Here is a 20,910-nt window from a genome sequence, read left to right as displayed (position 1 = left end):
CACAAGGTGGAGCTGTCTCAAATCTTCTTGGGTACCTTCGGGGCATGGTGCTGATGACACCTACCAATCTACATAATGGTATGCCAATGCGTTTGTAGAATATAGCGTTTTACTCTAAAATTCAAAGTGGGAAAATTAGGTACAGTTTGACATGGTATGCTGTACCGAATCTAATGAGACAAGTCTGGTGATTTTCAGCCAACCTGTTCAGAAGTTATCAACAAAAATATCAATTTTGCATATCTTGTGACCGAAACCGTGCAGGCCTCAACTCATGCTTGTGATGTGACCGATACCAAGTTTCTTCTTAATATGCCAAACCATTGTGGAGAGACAGCCTCATGTCCATTTTGGCATGCTATTCATCGAATTTGTTGATGTGCTATACGAGAACAGTTGAGTTGATCAAAAAGCTTTTGATAACTTCTTTGCCATCATTGTCTGAAGATGATCTGATTCAGTTATGGTGAAAATCGGACAAACCGCCGAAAAAAATGTACTGTTCTCTATCTGTGTTCCAAATTTCATAACTTTCCAGCAAGCAGTTCTGTGTTGTCATAGACTCAAGAAGAAGAAGAAGAACAATAGGAAAACTAACGGATAGAATAGGTGCCAGCGCACCTTTTGTGCTTGGCCCCGAACAGTTCAAATAAACTTAGATTTATATAGCACTTTTCTACGCAATCAAAGCATTTTACATTGTATGAGAGGGAAATCTTCACCACCAGTGGGTAGCATCCACCTGAATGATGCAACGGCAGCCATAGTGTGCCAGAACGCCCACCACACACCAGCTTTTGGTGGAGAGGAGAGGAAAAGATCTCAAGTTATCTCAAGCACTTCTATCATGCCAGATCCTCAGCACATGGTTGACTGAGTTCCTGGCAGATGAATGTTCTTGTATGGTTCCCCTCTACTCCCCACTGATATACAGTATGTGGCAATCTGTGAAAACCTGTAGGATGTCATCAACTGAATTCTGGAATATTACATAAAATAATTCAGAAAAACAAACAATTTTCACCAGAAATGAAGTGCAAATGTTTTTACTTAGGGTTACTTAGCCTTGGCTGTCTGCCTGCAAAGATAATGTTTGGTAAGGTTTATCAAATACAGTGGTACATGCAGTCAGTCTGCTTAAAAACTTCATAACTAAAAGTGTATTTCTCATGATTTGATCATGTTTTTGGATATTTAAATGCCATAGTGAAATGGGCATAAGCCTAATCAATTCAGACTGTAATCAGATACTGGTGGTCAAAATGTTCACAATACCTCCATGCCATCACATTGTTAAAACAGAAAATTATTGTGCCAACAAACTCTGTGCAGATGACAGAATGAATTAATACAAAGAGTTTAATATAATAAATTTTTTCAGCATAACAGTTCTGACTGAATTAATCAGTGATTATTTCCTCATCAATGTAAGACAGTGATGAGTTGAGTGAAGAGCCAGTGATAAGGATCTGGTATGTCAAATGCTGAGAGTGACTTTTACCACAGGTTATGAGACAGTGACTGATGTAGATTATGCTGATAATCAGAGGGATGACTTGTTTCCCATTGTAAACTTATAATTTTGCAATAATGCTTTCACAAAAGTAGATTAGATAATAAATATAGGGGAAGGTGGGCATCTTTCAGTGGAGTTTCAATAAAATCTTTGAATTTAACATTTTTTACTTAATCAGATAACCAGATTTTAAAATGCTACAACTTTAGTTCTGATTGAGTTAACTGCAGGGAAATATATTTAATTCAAGAAAACCTGTACTTTTGAGAAATGTACAGTATATATTTGAAAATATAAAAAATGTACCCATTTTTACACGTATCATCTGTCTTGCAAAGCTTTACATCTATGCCAGTACATTTTCAGAAGCCCTCGCCGTATCTGGGTTAATTTAAATCCATAGATTATTGGGTTTAAGAGAGGAGGCACAACAAGAAACTCAATCCCTAAGATGTTGCGCAGAGCTTGCAGTCCCTGGCTTTTGCCATAACGAGCATACATGACGTCAAAGAGCAGGGCAATAGTGAAGTTTGTGAGTGATATTAAATGGGGAAGGCATGTCTGCATGAATTTTGGCCACTGTCTCTTGGACCTTAAACAAGCTCTGATAATGCAGATATATGACACAATGATGAACACAGCTTGAGATACATGAGCGAATATTAGAAAGTAACCATACACACTATTCACAGACACATCTGTGCAAGACAACTTAACAACTTCCCAGTTAGAACAATAAAGCTTGTCAATGACATTACCACATAGCGGTAGTCGGGCAGTCAACAAAACCCCAACAGAGGACTCTAGTAGGGAGCATAGCCAAGTAAAAAGCAATAATTTAAAACCTTTCTGAAGTGTCATAATGGAATGATACTCCAAAGGCTTGCAAATGGATATGTATCTGTCATATGACATGACTGTTAAACATGTGTATTCACAGAAAACATAAGAATAAATTATGGAAACTTGTGAGAGACACCCTATATATGAGATAACATGATATTCTGATAAAAGGTCAGCAAGGATCTTTGGATAGAACGCAGAAGCCCCAAGCATTCCATTGAAAAACAAACTGCATATAAATATATACATAGGTTCATGAAGTGTTTTGTCAAGAATGACTGTAATAGCTAGTATCAAATTTATAAACAGAGTCATACTATAGACAATTACACCAAATGCAAAGTAAATATGTTTGTTTGTCCTTGTGTCCTTCAATCCTTGAAGCACAAACATGAACTCTCCAGAGGTATTTTCCATTACTTCTTTTCAGTGTGTATACAGACAAAAACAGACAGCAAGCATTTAAAAAATAATTAAAAATAAGAATCCTCTGAATGGTTTACACCTTCTTGTGCAAATGTCTCTGCAAAGTTTAAAGGGTTCACAGCATGGTCACTGATTGGGAATTGTAAGTTACAATGTGTTTCCTTTAGTAAGAGTCTCTGATTCTCTAGCTTATATATACAGTTGTTTTTATGTGAGGCATTTGCTGTTTATACATGAACAGCTAGGAAGTCTCCCAGAAGACAGAGTTTGCCAAGGGTGATTCAATCTGGGACCAACTTTGCAAGTTATCCTGGTGATGAATACAATGCAGATCCATAAATTGGCTCCTGGTTCCACTGCAACCCTGTATAAGATAAGCACTATAGAAAATGGATAGATGGATGATTTATAGTAATTAATGTATAGTAATAATAATATAGTATAGGTGTATAGTTAAATGGTTAGTGAGTTTCAGTGACTCTTTAATATGCTTTACCATATACAGTATCTCACAAAAGTGAGTACACCCTTCACATTTTTGTAAATATTTGATTATATCTTTTCATGTGACAACACTGAAGAAATGACACTTTGCTACAATGTAAAGTAGTGAGTGTACAGCTTGTGTAACAGTGTAAATTTGCTGTCCCCTCAAAATAACTCAACAGACAGCCATTAATGTCTAAACTGCTGGCAACAAAAGTGAGTACACCCCTAAGTGAAAATGTACAATTTGGGGCCCAATTAGCCATTTTCTCTCCCCGGTGTCATGTGACTTGTTAGTGTTACAAGGTCTCAGGTGTGAATGGGGAGCAGGTGTGTTAAATTTGGCATCATCGCTCTCACAATCCCTCATACTGGTCAATGGAAGTTCAACATGGAACCTCATGGCAAAGAACTCTCTGAGGATCTGAAAAAAAAAATTGTTGCTCCACATAAAGATGGCCTAGGCTATAAGAAGATTGCCAAGACCTTGAAACTGAGCTGCAGCACGGTGGCCAAGACCATATAGCGGTTTAACAGGACAGGTTCCACTCAGAACAGGCCTCGCCATGGTCGACCAAAGAAGTTGAGTGCACGTGCTCAGCGTCATATTCAGAGGTTGTCTTTGGAAAATAGACGTATGAGTGCTGCCAGCATTGCTGCAGAAGTTGAAGGGGTGGGGGGTCAGCCTGTCAGTGTTCAGACCATACGCTGTACACTGCATCAAATTGGTCTGCATGGCTGTCGTCCCAGAAGGAAGCCTCTTCTAAAGATGATGCACAAGAAAGCCAGCAAACAGTTTGCTGAAGACAAACAGACTAAGGACATGGATTACTGGAACCATGTCCTGTGGTCTGATGAGACCAAGATAAACTTATTTGGTTCAGATGGTGCCAAGCGTGTGTGGCGGCAACCAGGTGAGGAATACAAAGGCAAGTGTGTCTTGCCTACAGTCAAGCACGGTGGTGGGAGTGTCATGTTCTGGGGCTGCATGAGTACTGCTGACACTGGGGAGCTACAGTTCATTGAGGGAACCATGAATGCCAACATGTACTGTGACATATCCTTTGGAGACTGGACCTCAGGGCAGAATTCCAGCATGATAACAACTTTTGCCTTGCTAAAGAAGCTAAGGGTGAAGGTGATGGACTGGCCAAGCATGTCTCCAGACCTAAACCCTACTGAGCATCTGTGGGGCATCCTCAAATGGAAGGTGGAGGAGCACAAGGTCTCTAAGATCCACCAGCTCTGTGATGTCGTCATGGAGCAGTGGAAGAGGACTCCAGTGGCAACCTGTGAAGCTCTGGTGAGCTCTGGTGAGTATATATGTATATATACTGTCGCAACAGACCGACAGCCGGTGCACAAGAAACTAAAATCGCTCCTGCGACTGCCGTGGCGGGGCTGAAAAGATAGCCCCGCTGCAACACCATCAAATAGCTGCGTTTACATGGACAACAATAATCCACTCTTAATCCGATTAAGACCATACTCTAAGAAACTACCATGTAAACAGCAATTTTTACTTACCTTAATCTAATTAAGGTCATAATCGAAGTAAGGAATAATCTAATTAAGACAGGTGGAGTACTCCTGTTTTAGTCGCATTATGGACGTGTAGTAGTGACATGTAAACACCTTAATCACATTATGAACGTCGTGTGGGAGTTTTCACCGCATTTTGCGACAGGACACGATCACACACGGCAGTTTTACGGCGAACAAGAGAGTTCGGCTGTGTCCCAAATCGCATACTATAGGCCTGTAGTGGGGGAAAATACATGTGTCTCGGCTGCTATATAGACGGTAACTACGCGATTTGGGACACACCCACCGCTTCAAGCAGTTGTCTGTTAGCACGTATAGCATGACAAATAATTAACTGCACTTAAAGCGTTCGTAAAAAAATTAAATAACACCCAAAACTGTATACGGTACCATAACGAAGACGAACTGTATGTTGATACGTGAAATTCTGGATGGACGTCGGACGACGTGGCGTAGTGACGTAATGACGCGGGCTGTTAATCTAATTATGTTCTAAAACATTTAAAACGGGAACATGACAGGAGTATTCTAAAAGCGACTCATGTAAACACCTTAAACACATTATTATCTTACTCAGATTAAGGTCAATAATTAGATTACTGCTGTCCATGTAAACGCAGTCAATTGTTTTGGACTGTTGGAAAGCACGTGGCGGTGGGGCGGAGCTGCGGACACACCCTCGGCCGATGAATGGCGCGCGGCACAGGAAAATTCCACCATCCAGCAGACAAGGTTCAGAGTATAAAAGGCCGCTCTTCCACTCGAAAGGGGAGAGAGCTCTCACAAGACATGTGCGCGTGGCTTCATGGCAGTTATCAGTGTTGTCGGCATTCTGTGTGCTTTACTAATCGGCGTTGTGTGTACCTTGTTTTTCTTTCAGACGACTTGGACCCAAGCGAAGAGTCCGCTCCCTGGCTGTAAACGCAGCGTTGCCTGACGGCCGAGAGGAATCCCCCTCTCTCAGAAAATCCCCAGCGCGACTCCGGCAACCCCGTGAACAACTGAACCCTCAACACACGATTTCACGCCCCCACGCAAGCACATGCGAGCACACACATACACACTCGCACTCACTCACACACTCCAGACAGTCCTAAATAAAGATCTCACTCGGCAACACTCCTGTGTATCTGTGCTCCACCCACCGCTGGCTAGTTTCCCTACTATACACACAGACCTTGCATTGACCAAATCTTTCATCTAATCTTTTTTCTTTATGTAAAGCACTATGTCATTTTGAACTCAAAGTAGATAGATAGATCACTTTATTCATCCCAGAGGAAAATTCACCTATTACAGCAGCACAGAGTGTTTGTCATATATCAAGGAGGTAACTCTGGACTTCAGTTCCCATCAGCCACTGCACTGTACTACAGTATGTCACATGACCACTTGCACCTGAATCACCTTTCTGTTAACAAGCACGCTTATATATAGCCATTGTTTGCACTGCTTCCCTGTCTTAGACTACCGTTGTCCATGTTAGTTTTTGTGTAGTCTGTGTCACAGTGTTTTGCAACAGTATTATTTTGTGTTTTGTTGATTTATATAATAAAACGTTTAAAATGTGCGATTGCTTCCGCATCTACCTTTGAAATGTGACAGAACATAAGACCTACATCGGAAGCAGAAGATTGCCATGAAGTACCTGGGCTTCACTCTACCACCTGTGTTCGAAGAGGAGTACACCACGTCACACCCACAGGAGGAGGAGTCCGGGTACAAGTGGGAGTCAGTGGTTTGGGCTAATACCATCTCCCACCCTCCCTCCCCTATAATGGATCTAGTTCAGCAAACGGAGTCAGCGGAGAACGAAAGTCAGCCTCCCTGCTCGTCTGAGGACGCCGCTCAGATTTTCGGGTCAGCTGAGGACGTCGCTCAGTCGCCCGGGTTGGCTGAAGATGTTGCTCCGTGTCCTGACATACCCAAGTGCTCCCCTCTGTTCGCCAACCCTGTGCACAAGGCCGCTGTGCTTGCCGGCTCCACTGAGGAAGGCACTCCGCTTTTCTGCCCGGCGGAGGACGTCGCTCTGCCTTCCTGCTTGGCTGAGGAAGTCGCTCTGCCTAAATGCTCGGCTGAGGTCAACGCTTGGCCCTTCCTGCTCGGCTGAGGTTGTCGCTCGGCCTTCCTGCTCGGCTGAGGTCGTCGCTCTGCCTTCCTGCTCGGCTGAAGTCGTCGCTCTGCCATCCTGCTCCGCTGAGGACGTCGCTCTGCCTCCATGTCCCGCTGAAGACGTCGTTCCTCTTCTTTGCTACGCGCCATATGTCACTCCCCCTTCCTGCTCCACGAAGGGCATCGTTCCCCCCTCATGCTCCGTGGAGAGCATCATTCCTCCCTTTGGCCTCGCGGAGAACCTTGCTCCCCTCCCTGGCCTCACGGAGAACCTTGCTCCCCTCTATGGCCTCACGGAGATCTTGGAGCTTCCCTCAGGCTTTGCGGAGAACATCGCTCCCCTCTCCTGTCCTGCGGAGGAAGTTGTCCTGCTGACCTGCCACGCAGACGTTGCTCTGAGCTCCAGCCCCGCTGAGGATGTCGCTCTGAGCACCAGCCCCGCTGAGGATGTTGCTCTGCTTACCTGTTCCACTGAGGATGTCACTCTGCTTACCTGTTACACTGAGGACGTTGCGTTGCTTTCTTGCTCCGTTGAGGACGCCGCTCAGTCTCCTAGTTCTGCTGGGGACATTTTGCCCAAGGGGCCAGGACCACCAGATGGAGGGAGTGAATTTCTGGGCGCTCCGGGAGAAGCAACCTTGGGGGGGTTCTGTCATATATCAAGGAGGTAACTCTGGACTTCAGTTCCCATCAGCCACTGCTCTGTACTACAATATGTCACATGACCACCTACACCTGAATCACGTTTCTGTTAAAGAGCACGCTTTTATATAGCCATTGTTTGCACTGCTTCCCTGTCTTACGTTTGTCTTAGACTACCATTGTCCATGTTACCGCTTTTTGGTCCTGTTAGTTTTTGTGTAGTTTGTGACACACTGTTTTGCATCAGTCTTAGTATCTTTTGTGTTTTGTTGATTTATATAATAAAACGTTTAAAATCTGTGATTGCTTCTGCATCTACCTTTGAAACGTGACAGTGTTAAGTATACTAAGTGTGATGTTATACCATAAATGAAACACAAACACACACACACACACTATATATATATATATATATATATATATATATATATATATATATATATATATATATATATATATATATACACACACAGTGAGGGAAAAAAGTATTTGATCCCCTGCTGATTTTGTACGTTTGCCCACTGACAAAGAAATGATCAGTCTATAATTTTAATGGTAAATTTATTTGAACAGTGAGAGACAGAATAACAACAAGAAAATCCAGAAAAACACATGTCAAAAATGTTATAAATTGATTTGCATTTTAATGAGGGAAATAAGTATTTGACCCCCTCTCAATCAGAAAGATTTCTGGCTCCCAGGTGTCTTTTATACAAGTAATGAGCTGAGATTAAGAGCACACTCTTAAAGGGAGTGCTCCTAATCTCAGCTTGTTACCTGTATAAAAGACACCTGTCCACAGAAGCAATCAATCAATCAGATTCCAAACTCTCCACCATGGCCAAGACCAAACAGCTCTCCAAGGATGTCAGGGACAAGATTGTAGACCTACACAAGTCTGGAATGGGCTACAAGACCATTGCCAAGCAGCTTGGTGAGAAGGTGACAACAGTTGGTGCGATTATTCGCAAATGGAAGAAACACAAAAGAACTGTCAATCGCTCTCGGCCTGGGGCTCCATGCAAGATCTCACCCTCGTGGAGTTGCAATGATCATGAGAACAGTGAGGAATCAGCCCAGAACTACACGGGAGGATCTTGTCAATGATCTCAAGGCAGCTGGGACCATAGTCACCAAGAAAACAAGTGGTAACACACTACGCCGTGAAGGACTGAATCCTGCAGCGCCCGCAAGGTCCCCCTGCTCAAGAAAGCACATATACATGCCTGTCTGAAGTTTGTCAATGAACATCTGAATGATTCAGAGGACAACTGGGTGAAAGTGTTGTGGTCAGATGAGACCAAAATGGAGCTCTTTGGCATCAACTCAACTTGCCGTTTGGAGGAGGAGGAATGCTGCCTATGACCCCAAGAACACCATCCCCACCGTCAAACATGGAGGTGGAAACATGCTTTGGGGGTGTTTTTCTGCTAAGGGGACAGGACAACTTCACCGCATCAAAGGGACGATGGATGGGACCATGTACCGTCAAATCTTGGGTGAGAACCTCCTTCCCTCAGCCAGGGCACTGAAAATGGGTCGTGGATGGGTATTCCAGCATGACAATGACCCAAAACACACGGCCAAGGCAACAAAGGAGTGGCTCAAGAAGAAGCACATTAAGGTCCTGGAGTGGCCTAGCCAGTCTCCAGACCTTTATCCCATAGAAAATCTATGGAGGGAGCTGAAGGTTTGAGTTGCCAAATGTCAGCCTCGAAACCTTAATGACTTGGAGAAGATCTGCAAAGAGGATTGGGACAAAATCCCTCCTGAGATGTGTGCAAACCTGGTGGCCAACTACAAGGAACATCTGACCTCTCTGATTGCCAACAAGGGTTTTGCCACCAAGTACTAAGTCATGTTTTGCAGAGGGGTCAAATACATATTTCCCTCATTAAAATGCAAATCAATTTATAACATTTTTGACATGCGTTTTTCTGGATTTTTTTTTTGTTGTTATTCTGTCTTTCACTGTTCAATAAATCTACCATTAAAATTATAGAATGATCATTTCTTTGTCAGTGGGCAAACATACAAAATCAGCAGGGGATCAAATACTTTTTTTCCTCACTGTATATGAGAATGAATACAGTGAAAGAGTGTGATGTGGTTGTGTAGTGGAGTGTAAGCATTGTAGATACTGCAGCAGACTTCAGTGGAATAAAAGTGGCACAGCACAGTGATGAGCATTTGTACAGTGTGATCACGGTTGAAATGACCTCCTGTACCACTCCTTTCTACAGCAGAGCTGAATGAGTATTTAACTATTAGGTCATGGAGGGTATGCTGTTTATTGTGTAGAGTGGCTGTGAGTTTATTGAGTGTCCTCTTTTCCACCATCACCTCAAAACTGTCCAAACAGCAGCCTAAAGCCTAGTTCACACTGCATCGATAGATGCAGACCAACGCTAATAGACCTTTTTGTCTGATTATTAGTTATTTGTTTACACTGACTGAACATGCTCACTCAGCATTTGTCGGTCATGGAATATCTGAGCAGTGTGGTATGATTTTTGAATAAGTCTGTGCAGGACTGATCAACAGTTACTGGAAACATTTAGTTTCAGTTATTGCTGCACAAGGGGGTCACACCGGACACTAAAAGCAAAGGTTCACATACTTTTGGCACTTATAGATATGTAATATTCAATAATTTTCCTAAATAAATAAATGATCAAGTATAATGTTTTTGTCTCATTTGATTAATTGGGTTGTCTTTGTCTACTTTTAGGATCATTATTACTTTTAGGTCATATTTATGCAGAAATATAGAAAATGAGGTTGTGTGTACTGAACAAGACTGTTCTCCTACAATGCCTGATGAGGTTGGAGAATACATGGCAAGGGATCTGAGACCTCCATACAGATCTCTCCAGATCCTTCAAATTTTGAAGTCCATGCTGGTGGACTCTTCTCTTAAGTTCACCCCACATATTTTCTATGGGTTTTAAGTCATTGTGTTGTGTTCTCAGATTTATTGTTACATTTTTGGTTTGTTAATGTGTTTTGCACTGATTAATACAATAATCCATAATAGTCCATAACCAAATCCGTAACGCTTATGTAAAACCTTGTTTTACACTACTAGTGTAGCTTGTTATTTTATCATTGTAATAGGTAAATACTGCAAATAAACTGTAAGTGTAAAGTTTTGTTTAGTTATTTGTATACTTTTTATTTATTTATTTACAGTTCTAGATACAGTGCCCCCAGAAAGTATTCATCCCCTAGTGATTATTTCTCTTTTTGCTATATTGCAACATCAAATTTTTAAAAATATATTAGAATGGGATTTTTTTTTCTGCTCCTTTAGAAGTGACTCTCTGCAGAAATAAATTAAATAAATTACTTAGATGCCCTCAGAAGTATTTAAAAATTGTAAAAAATCTAAAAGCTGTTTAATTGATAAGTAGTGCTAAACTGAAGTGATATAGGACTAAGTGATATAGGATATGCAGCATATTTTATTTTGTTGTATTTGCTTTTTTATGTTGTATTTTTATTTATTTTTTGTTGTTTTTTTAAAGAGGGTGATAGTCATGGTTTTGTCCTGTCTAGTGTGTGGGGGATACTAAATGTCTAAAAATATTTTATTGGAATTTCATATCTAAGCACTTGGAAAAGTTTACAATTAAAATTTATTACATTTGTAGTTGCAAAAGTAAAACCGTACTACTGGTCCATTGTGCTACCTTAAAAGGGCAGGTAGACGTCCATAATTACTAATCTAAAGGGTGAATTTGAAGAAAAATAAATAAATAAATGAAATACTGTTGAATGACATCCAATTAGTAAGAATTAACATATAAAAATTTTTTTGTGAAAATATTTTATTGTGTTCCTGTTAAAGGAGTAAAATGCAAGTTTTTCAGTGGCCTGCTGAAAACACTTTGAAAGAGCAATCAAGCTATTTCCAGATTATGCAATAGCAATGTTGAATCTGAAGATCATTCTTATCACTTGCTTCCATATTTTGGACAGTTTGAATCTATAAATAAGAGGATTTAAAACAGGAGGTACAAACAGGAAATCCAATGCCCTTAAATTTCGCAAATTTCGGACAAACCACCTAGGAGGAGTTCGAAAAATTTGGTTTTTCAGAAAATTCAAAGTGGTGGAAAAATGTTCATGAAATCATATAATTGAATCGTCTTGAGCCAATGAATCAGAGTAAAAATAACTTTTCTAGGCACTCAAAGCACTTTACATTGTATGAGAGGGAAATCTCCACCACCAGGGTGTAGCATCCACCTGGATGATGCGAAGGCAACCATAGTGCGCCATAACGCCCACCACACACAAGCTGTTGGTGGAGAGGAGCGTAAATATTATTATTATTATTATTATTATTATTATTATTATTATTATTACTATTTCAAAGATCATCTCAACCACTTCTATCATGCCATACATGCCAGATCCTGAGCACATGGGTGACTGTGTTCCTGGCAGATGAATGTTCTGGTATGGTTCCCCTCTACTCCCCACTGATATACAGTATGTGGCAATCTGTGAAAACCTGTAGGATGTCATCAACTGAATGCAGGAATATAACACAAAATATTTTAGAAAAACAAACAATTTTCACCAAAAATGATGTGCAAATATTTTTACATAGGGTTACTTAGCCTTGGCTGTCTGCCTGCAAAGATAATGTTTGGTAAGGTTTATCAAATGCAGTGGTATGTGCAGTCAGTCTGCCTAAAACCTTCATAACTAAAAGTGAATTTCTCATGATTTGATCAAGTTTTTGGATATTTAAATGCCATAGTATAATGGACATAAGCCTAATCAATTCAGACTGTAATCAGATACTGGTGGTCAAAATGTTCACAATACCTCCATGCCATCATGCCATTGTTAAAACAGAAAAAAATGTGCCTACAAATTCTGTATAGATGAAAGAATGAATTAATACAAAGAGTTTAATATGATAAATTTTGTCAACATAACAGCTCTGATTGAATTATTCAGTGATTATTTCCTCATCGATGTAAGACAGTGATGAATTGAGTGAAGAGCCAGTGATAAGGATCTGTTATGTCAAATGCTGAGAGTATCTTTTGCCTCAGTTGATGAGACAGTGTTTCTCCTTTTTTACTTATTCAGGTAACAGGGTTTCTCCTGTTTTACTTAATCAGGTAACCAGATTTGAAAATGCTAGAACTTTACTTCTGATTCAGTTAACTGCATGGAAATATATTTCATTCAAGAAAAACTTTTGAGAAATGTACAGTATATATTTGAAAATATAAAATTTTTACCCTTTGAAGGGTTTTCCCAAGCCGCCACACAAATCAGCTGTCTTGCAAAGCTTTACATCTATGCCAGTACATTTTCAGAAGCCCTTGCCGTATCTGGGTTAGTTTAAATCCATAGATTATTGGGTTTAAGAGAGGAGGCACAACAAGAAACTCAATCCCTAAGATGTTGCGCAGAGCTTGCAGTCCCTGGCTTTTGCCATAACGAGCATACATGAGGTCAAAGAGCAGGGCAATAGTGAAGTTTGTGAGTGATATTAAATGGGGAAGGCATGTCTGCATGAATTTTGGCCACTGTCTCTTGGACCTTAAACAAGCTCTGATAATGCAGATATATGACACAATGATGAACACAGCTTGAGATACATGAGAGAATATTATAAAGTAACCATACACATTGTTCACAGACACATCTGTGCAAGACAGCTTAACAACTTCCCAGTTAGAACAATAAAGCTTGTCAATGACATTACCACATAACGGGAGTTGGGCAGTCAACAAAACCCCAACAGAGGACTCTAGAAGGGAGCATAGCCAAGTAAAAATCAATAATTTAAAACCTTTCTGAAGTGTCATAATGGAATGATACTCCAAAGGCTTGCAAATGGATATGTATCTGTCATATGACATGACTGTTAAACATGTGTATTCACAGAAAACATAAGAATAAATTATGGAAACTTGTGAGAGACACCCTATATATGAGATAACATGATATTCTGATAAAAGGTCAGCAAGGATCTTTGGATAGAATGCAGAAGCCCCGAGCATTCCATTAAAAAACAAACTGCATATAAATATATACATAGGTTCATGAAGTGTTTTGTCAAGAATGACTGTAATAGCTAGTATCAAATTTATAAACAGAGTCATACTATAGACAATTAGACCAAATGAAAAATAAATATGTTTGTTTGTCCTTGTGTCCTTCAATCCATGAAGCACAAACATGAACTCTCCAGAGGTATTTTCCATTACTTCTTTTCAGTGTGTATACAGACAAAAACAGACAGCAGGCATTTAAAAAATAATTCAAAATAAGAATCCTCTGAATGGTTTACACCTTCTTGTGCAAATGTCTCTGCAAAGTTTAAAGGGTTCACAGCATGGTCACTGATTGGGAATTGTAAGTTACAATGTGTTTCCTTTAGTAAGAGTCTCTGATTCTCTAGCTTATATATACAGTTGTTTTTATGTGAGGCATTTGCTGTTTATACATGAACAGCTGGGAAGTCTCCCAGAAGACAGAGTTTGCCAAGGGTGATTCAATCTGGGACCAACTTTGCAAGTTATCCTGGTGATGAATACAATGCAGATCCAAAAATATGGCTCCTGGTTCCACTGCAACCCTGTATAAGATAAGCACTATGGAAAATGGATAGATGGATGATTTATAGTAATTAAAGTGTAGTAATAATAATATAGTATAGGTGTATAGTTAAATGGTTAGTGAGTTAAATGGTTAGTAATATATATATATATATATATATATATATATATATATATATATATATATATATATATATATATATATATATATACACACACACACATCTTGCTTTGACCTAATCTTTCATCTACTTTTTTTTTAATGTAACGCACTTTGACATTTTGAACTCAAAGTAGATAGATAGATAGATCACTTTATTCATCCCAGAGGAAAATTCACCTATTACAGCAGCACAGAGTGTTAAGCATACTAAGTGTGATATAACACTATAAATGAAACACACACGCATTTTATATATATATATATATATATATATATATATATATATATATATATATATATATATATATATATATATATATATATATATATATATTTAGGGAACATTATGCTCTGGGGCTGTTTTGCTGCCAGTGGAACTGGTGCATTGCACAGAGTGGATAGAAAAATGAAGAAAGAGTAATAGTAATAGCATAATCTCAAACCAACAGCCAGACGGTTGAAACTTGGACACAATTGGGTGTTCCAACAGGACAATGACCCCAAACACACAACAAGACTGGTTGCAGAATGGATAAAGCAGGCTAACATTAAGCTTTTGGAACGGCCTTCCCAAAGTCCTGATCTCAACCCTATCGAAAATTTGTGGATTGTGCTTTAAAGTCAAGTCACGGTCAGGAAACCACCAAGTGTCATTGAAATGTCATACCAATTCTGCCAAGAAGAGTGGTCAAATATCTAACCAGAATTCTGCCAGAAGCTGGTGGATGGCTACCAAAAGCGTCTGCTCAAGGCAAAACTTGAGAAGGCGAAACTTGCTATTAACCCTAACTAAATATTAGGTGTGCTGTATGTATATTTTTGACCCTGTATGTATAATTTTGACCTTGTGTTGACTACAGAAAACCCCAAATAAATTAAAACTTGAGAACCAAATTCTTGTTTTGTTTTTTTATTATTTTATTAAGATTTAAGATTATTTTATTAGATTTAAATATTATTAAAGATTATATTAATAATGTATGTTGTACAATCATTCTGCCCCAGAAAAAGAACAGTTCAAAGAAATTATTGAAAGCCCAATATTGCCATGACATTCATGTCCATGTGTATGTAAACTTCCGACCGCAACTGTAGCTAGGTAGTTTGTTGTTTCAGACATTATGTTGACCATTGTGTTTTCAGATTTACTGTTACATTTTGGTTTGTTAATCTATTTTGCACTGATTAATACAATAATCAGTCCATAACCAAATCCTAACTATTTTTATGTAAAACCTTGTTTTATGCTACTAGTGTCGCTTGTTATTTTATCATTGTAATAGGTAAATACTGCAAATAAATTGTAAGTGTAAAGTTTTTAGTTATTTGTATATATATATATTTTTGTTTATTTACAGGTCTAGATACAGTGCCCCAAAAAAGTATTCACCCCCTAGTGATAATTTCTCTTTTTGCTGTATTGCAACATCAAATTTAAATAAATTAGAATGGGATTATTTTCTGCTTCTTTAGAAGTGACTCTCTGCAGAAATAAATTAAATAAATTACTTAGATATTTAAAAAGAAAAACAAAATCTAAAAGCTGTTTAACTGATAAGTATTGCTAAACTGTAGTGACGTAGGACTGAGTGATATAGGATATGCAGCATATTTTATTTTGTTCTATTTGCTTGTCTGTTTTTATTTTTTATTTTTTATTTATTTATTTATTTATTTTAAAGAGGGTGATAGTCATGGTTTTGTCCTGTCTAGTGTGTGGGGGATACTAAATGTCTAAAAATATTTTATTGGAATTTCATATCTAAGCACTTGGAAAAGTTTACAATCAAAATTCATTAAATTTGTAGTTGCAAAAGTAAAACCGTATTACTGGTCCATTGTGCTACCTTAAAAGGGCAGGTAGATGTCCGTAATTACTAATCTAAAGGGTGAATTTGAAGAAAAATAAATAAATAAATGAAATACTGTTGAATGTTATCCAATTAGTAAGAATTAACATAAAATATTTTTTTTTGCGAAAATATTTTATTGTGTTCCTGTTAAAGGATTAAAATGCAAGTTTTTCAGTGGCTTGCTGAAAACACTATGCAAGCTCAATCAAGCTATTTCCAGATTATGCAATAGCAATGTTGAATCTGAAGATCATTCTTATCACTTGCTTCCGTATTTTGGCCAGTTTTAATCCATAAATAAGGGGATTTAAAACAGGAGGTACAAACAGGAAATCCAATGCCATGAAATTTCGCACACTTTGAGGAACAGATATGGTGTAACCATATCGACTGTAGAACACATCAAACAATAAAGCAACAGCAATATTAAACAGAGCAAGTAGATGTGGCACACAAGTCTGCATAAATCTGTATTTGCTTTCTTTTGACTTTGTGCAAATTCTAATCAAGTGAATATATGAATAAACAATCAATACTGCATGTCCAAAATAAACAAGAATAATTATATATCCAACCACATTGTTCACTATTGTAGAGGAACAGGCCAGTTTAGCAACTGCCCATGTTTCACAGTATAATTTTTCAATATTTGAGCCACATAGGGTTAGTCTTGATGTTAACAACACTACAATAGCCATGGAAATAATTGGTGGAAGCCAACAAAAAAGAATACATTTTACAACTTTTTGGTTGTTCATTTCAGAGTGGTACTCTAGTGGTTTACATATGGCCACATACCTGTCATACGCCATTACTGTTAGAGTTGATACGTCACATAAAGCAGATGAATAAATAATAAATACCTGAATCAGACATCCAACATATGAAATTTCATGAAACTGGGTCAGTAAGTCATACATGAATTTAGGGTAAAAACCTGCAGTGCCATAAAGTGCATTGATACATAAATTACACAAAAATATGTACATAGGCTCATGAAGCTGCTTGTCTAAGACAATACATAAAATAACAATAATATTGCATAACAAGATCACATGATAAACCAGTGTGGTCAATGAAAAAAAAACATATCTGGTTTCCATTGTAACATTTAATCCAGAGAGGGAGAACATGAAGATCTTGGAAACATTATCCATTCTGGATTGAGTCTATAACAGAAAATTTGTTAGGTTTAATTAATGACTATTGCAATATTGTTTATTACCCTTTGCCTATGAACAAAAAATCTAATTATGTACAGTCATGTAGATTTAATGTAAAAAATAAAAATGTAACAACAACAGCAATAATAATAATAATAATAATAATAATAATAATAATTATTATTATTATTTATAAAAAAAAATCAGAGCCTTGCTTGTTTATTTAGACTCTGAACAGATTAATGTGATTAAAATTTTTATTACATTAAGCATGTATTAGTCCTTAAAAAGTCAAGAAATAATGATGCCATACCATCTTATGTCTGGTGTTTCTTCCAATGAAGAGATGGTTGGACCAATTTATAAGCAGTCGTGATCCTTCTTACTGAAAATTCTCTAAAGACTCCCCCAAGAGAAAAAACATTATTTAATCACAATAACACAAAAGTGCCATTTTCATAACAGGTTTTCACTGCTGTTCTGAGGATTTTTTTTCATCCACCAAAAAAAGGGTAATCCTTTACAAACGTTTAAATTGTATGCATGAACTGGGTAGGTAGTTTATACAAACTCTGGGGTAACGACTTAGTATTTATTGTTGTATTTTCTTACTGCTTAGACAAGCAAGTTTTTCCTCATATCTTTCCAAGCAAATGTCATTAACATATAAAAACTTTGCAAACGTTTAAATCAAAGCAAATTCTGTAGATGCCTTCTTTTAAAGTAGTGTTGTGTCTTCTCTTTACCTCACTCAGAACTAAAGAAATCTTGGTTCAATCTTGGGCCAAAATTAAATATAGCATGATTGATCAAATAGAGCTTAAACACAGTTCAGGCAGAACACGGTTGCTAACCAGTATCAGCTGATGCTCAGCTGATAAGTTGATTCCACCCACAATCAATTAACCATGGTGTGTATAAGCTCATCCAAAGTCATGCTCACCAGTCTGTCGCACAAATATCTGCTAAACCCACAGATGTAATTGCCTCACTATGCAAGTAATTGATATGAAAGACTTAAAGTTATAGTCCTTACCATGATCATCATAATAATGGCCTGCTCTGATTCGGAAGAACACCCTCTATCTATGGACGTCATGGATGAGACACAATCCAATCACCCTGACGCAGACGAAATATTCAAGTACTGCCACCTCCAAGACACAGATCACATTTTGGAGCAAAATCCTCAAACTTTCACAATTGGCCACTTGAAAAAAATCCTGTCCACAATTTACCAACAAAATATCCAGATTTCTCTCCACACCAGCCATGAGGAAGTATTTCAGTTCTTCTTGGAAACTTTTTTCAGGATTATTCCACCATCCGATGAAGCCTCCACTCAAACATTCCACAACGCAAGTCTTTAAACAACCAAGAGACACTCACCACAACTCACAAACACATGAGGGCCCCATATTCCTGACTAGGAGAACGTTGAGTTCCGCCAGGGGTGGATTTATTGATTTGGTGGCCCTAGGCAAAATATAGGCATGGACCCCTCATTTCATCATTTTAACATCAATATTTTAATTTTCAGCATACAATATTTAGCATTAATAGCAATAATCAATTGAACTGGGACCAAAAAGTGGCCTTGGACTTTCTGACCCAGAGCAGAGCACCACACCTCACCCACAACAGGTCACATCATAACACACCGGCTCATCGATGGTTAGACCAATTTTTAACATCACTTACTAGCATAAAACATAATGCAGAAATATAAATACTATTTAAACATATTTATTTGAAATAACACTGAACAGATATCAAGTAATATTTATAAAATAAGCAAACAAAAACAGAAGAACAGTGTGACAAAGAATATAAAACAATCAAGACAGCATGTTAACTAGTCAGGGGACATCATTTGGGTGCAGTGTAGCAGAGCTGCACCACTCGGCTGTACAACTCCTCAATCAGGACTAACACTTTATTTTTTAACACTAACATGAATCCATATCTAATAAGTTTACCCCCCAAAAATAGACCACCTTCTATTATGACTACTACTACTTTTACTATTACTATAATAATAATAATAATTTAGTTTATTTTCTAATATTAATATTGTGAAATTAATCTTGATATTAGGCCTATATTAATAAATAAGTCTATTTCACTACGACCACTAACCAAGAGCAAACAATAAGTCACTGTATGGGGACCTGAGACACTCATCAATTAAGCATTCTGATGGCATTATAGTGTGTGGATTAGGACTGCCAAAGAATGTAAAGACTGCTGAATATCAACAGATGCCAATTTGGTAAAAGAAAAGTATATCTTAAACTTTAAAGCCTAGTTGTATCAAAAGCAGCTAGTTTTGAAAGAAACTGTCAAGGAACCAGAAATATCATGCATTACAAAATATTAGATAATTCCACAGTCTGTCCTAAGAAACATGGAAATATGGATAAAATGATGGTACAGTTTATGGTTTCATTTATTGTTATGAGATAATGTTTTTTTTTTTTTTCTTTTTTTGTTTTTTGCATTTAGAGTTAAGTGTATAATGGGGCAGGATTGGCAGATGAACAGAGAAGAGAAATGGAGGTTAAAGGTGCCTGGTGTTGGCTGGCTCTCTCTTTGCCCCGCTCCCGCATGTGGTTATCCATCCTGACAGCCAGGGAGATTAAATGGTCGGGGGAGTCTGACCATTTTAGATCAATCTTCAGTCAGACGAGGAGTGAACTGAAGTGCTGTGCGCGCACACACACACACACACACACACACACACAGAGAAGCAACAGGGAGAGAAAACACTGGAACACAGGGAAGTAGACAGGATCTGGCTGGGCTATGACATTTCTGGTCTTATTAGTGACGTGATGACATAGCTTGTTTAAAAAAAGAGACAATAAAAAGTCAACAATAACAACAGAAAATTTAAAGAGAGAATATTGCTCTTTTATAGGTTTAAAAAAGTTCTCCAGCTTAACTTGGACAAAATATCATAATTAAATTTATTTAACTTTTTCCCTTCAAAAACAATCACTATCTATTATTTTTGTGTAACTGATATAATTAAAAATAATTATGTGCAAAAATTTCTTAACCTTTGGGCATTATACTGAAGATCTAGTAAGCCTGTGTCCATTTATTTTCATATACTTATAATTTAACTGTTGTAAAGCATTACATTTTTTTTTTTTTTAAATTAATGCTTGGTAATGAAGTATGGGAAAAGACTTGGAAACTGTTAGTAGAATGTTGGCATTAACAGTGAAAGAAATAAAACAACAAATTTATGACTGAAAGTTTCTGAATGAATAAAAGACATTTTAATATTATAGTTGTTCTGACTGTTGAAGTAGTTATTTAGCTTGTTTTATTTCATTGGTTGAAATGTGTCATATAACCTAGGTTAGAGGTCATGGCCGCCATTTTAGTTTTCGCTGCACACAGCAGTGATGTAGCAGCAGATGTTCATAGGATAAAAAGGCATATTCTCTTATTTCATGCCAAAGAGGCCATCATCTGTAAGTTTTTGTTTATTTAATGTCAACTATGTTTAAAGGGGTATTTTATGGAATTTAAAACATTTGCTGTACATTTAGCGAAGGAG

General features: G+C 37.9%; 3 protein-coding genes across 3 annotated transcripts; all 3 read right to left on the bottom strand.

Moving 5' to 3' along the window:
- Positions 1-1,752: 1,752 nt before the first annotated feature.
- Positions 1,753-2,776, bottom strand: LOC128621388 (olfactory receptor 142-like). Its single transcript, XM_053647116.1, has one exon. It carries the CDS (start codon positions 2,774-2,776, stop codon positions 1,838-1,840), a length of 939 nt encoding a protein of 312 aa, XP_053503091.1. The 3' UTR covers positions 1,753-1,837.
- A 10,085-nt stretch (positions 2,777-12,861) lies between these two features.
- Positions 12,862-13,947, bottom strand: LOC128621389 (olfactory receptor 142-like). The gene has a single exon (XM_053647117.1). The coding sequence runs from the start codon at positions 13,804-13,806 to the stop codon at positions 12,868-12,870; it is 939 nt and encodes a 312-aa protein (XP_053503092.1). The 5' UTR covers positions 13,807-13,947; the 3' UTR covers positions 12,862-12,867.
- A 2,450-nt stretch (positions 13,948-16,397) lies between these two features.
- Positions 16,398-17,353, bottom strand: LOC128621735 (olfactory receptor 1D2-like). Its single transcript, XM_053647692.1, has one exon. It carries the CDS (start codon positions 17,331-17,333, stop codon positions 16,398-16,400), a length of 936 nt encoding a protein of 311 aa, XP_053503667.1. The 5' UTR covers positions 17,334-17,353.
- Positions 17,354-20,910: the final 3,557 nt, after the last annotated feature.

Source organism: Ictalurus furcatus, chromosome 17 (assembly GCF_023375685.1).
Source record: "Ictalurus furcatus strain D&B chromosome 17, Billie_1.0, whole genome shotgun sequence".
NCBI classification, from domain to species: Eukaryota; Metazoa; Chordata; class Actinopteri; order Siluriformes; family Ictaluridae; genus Ictalurus; species Ictalurus furcatus.
Note: the sequence above shows the minus strand (reverse complement) of the source record. Positions and strands in the feature narration are given on the sequence as shown.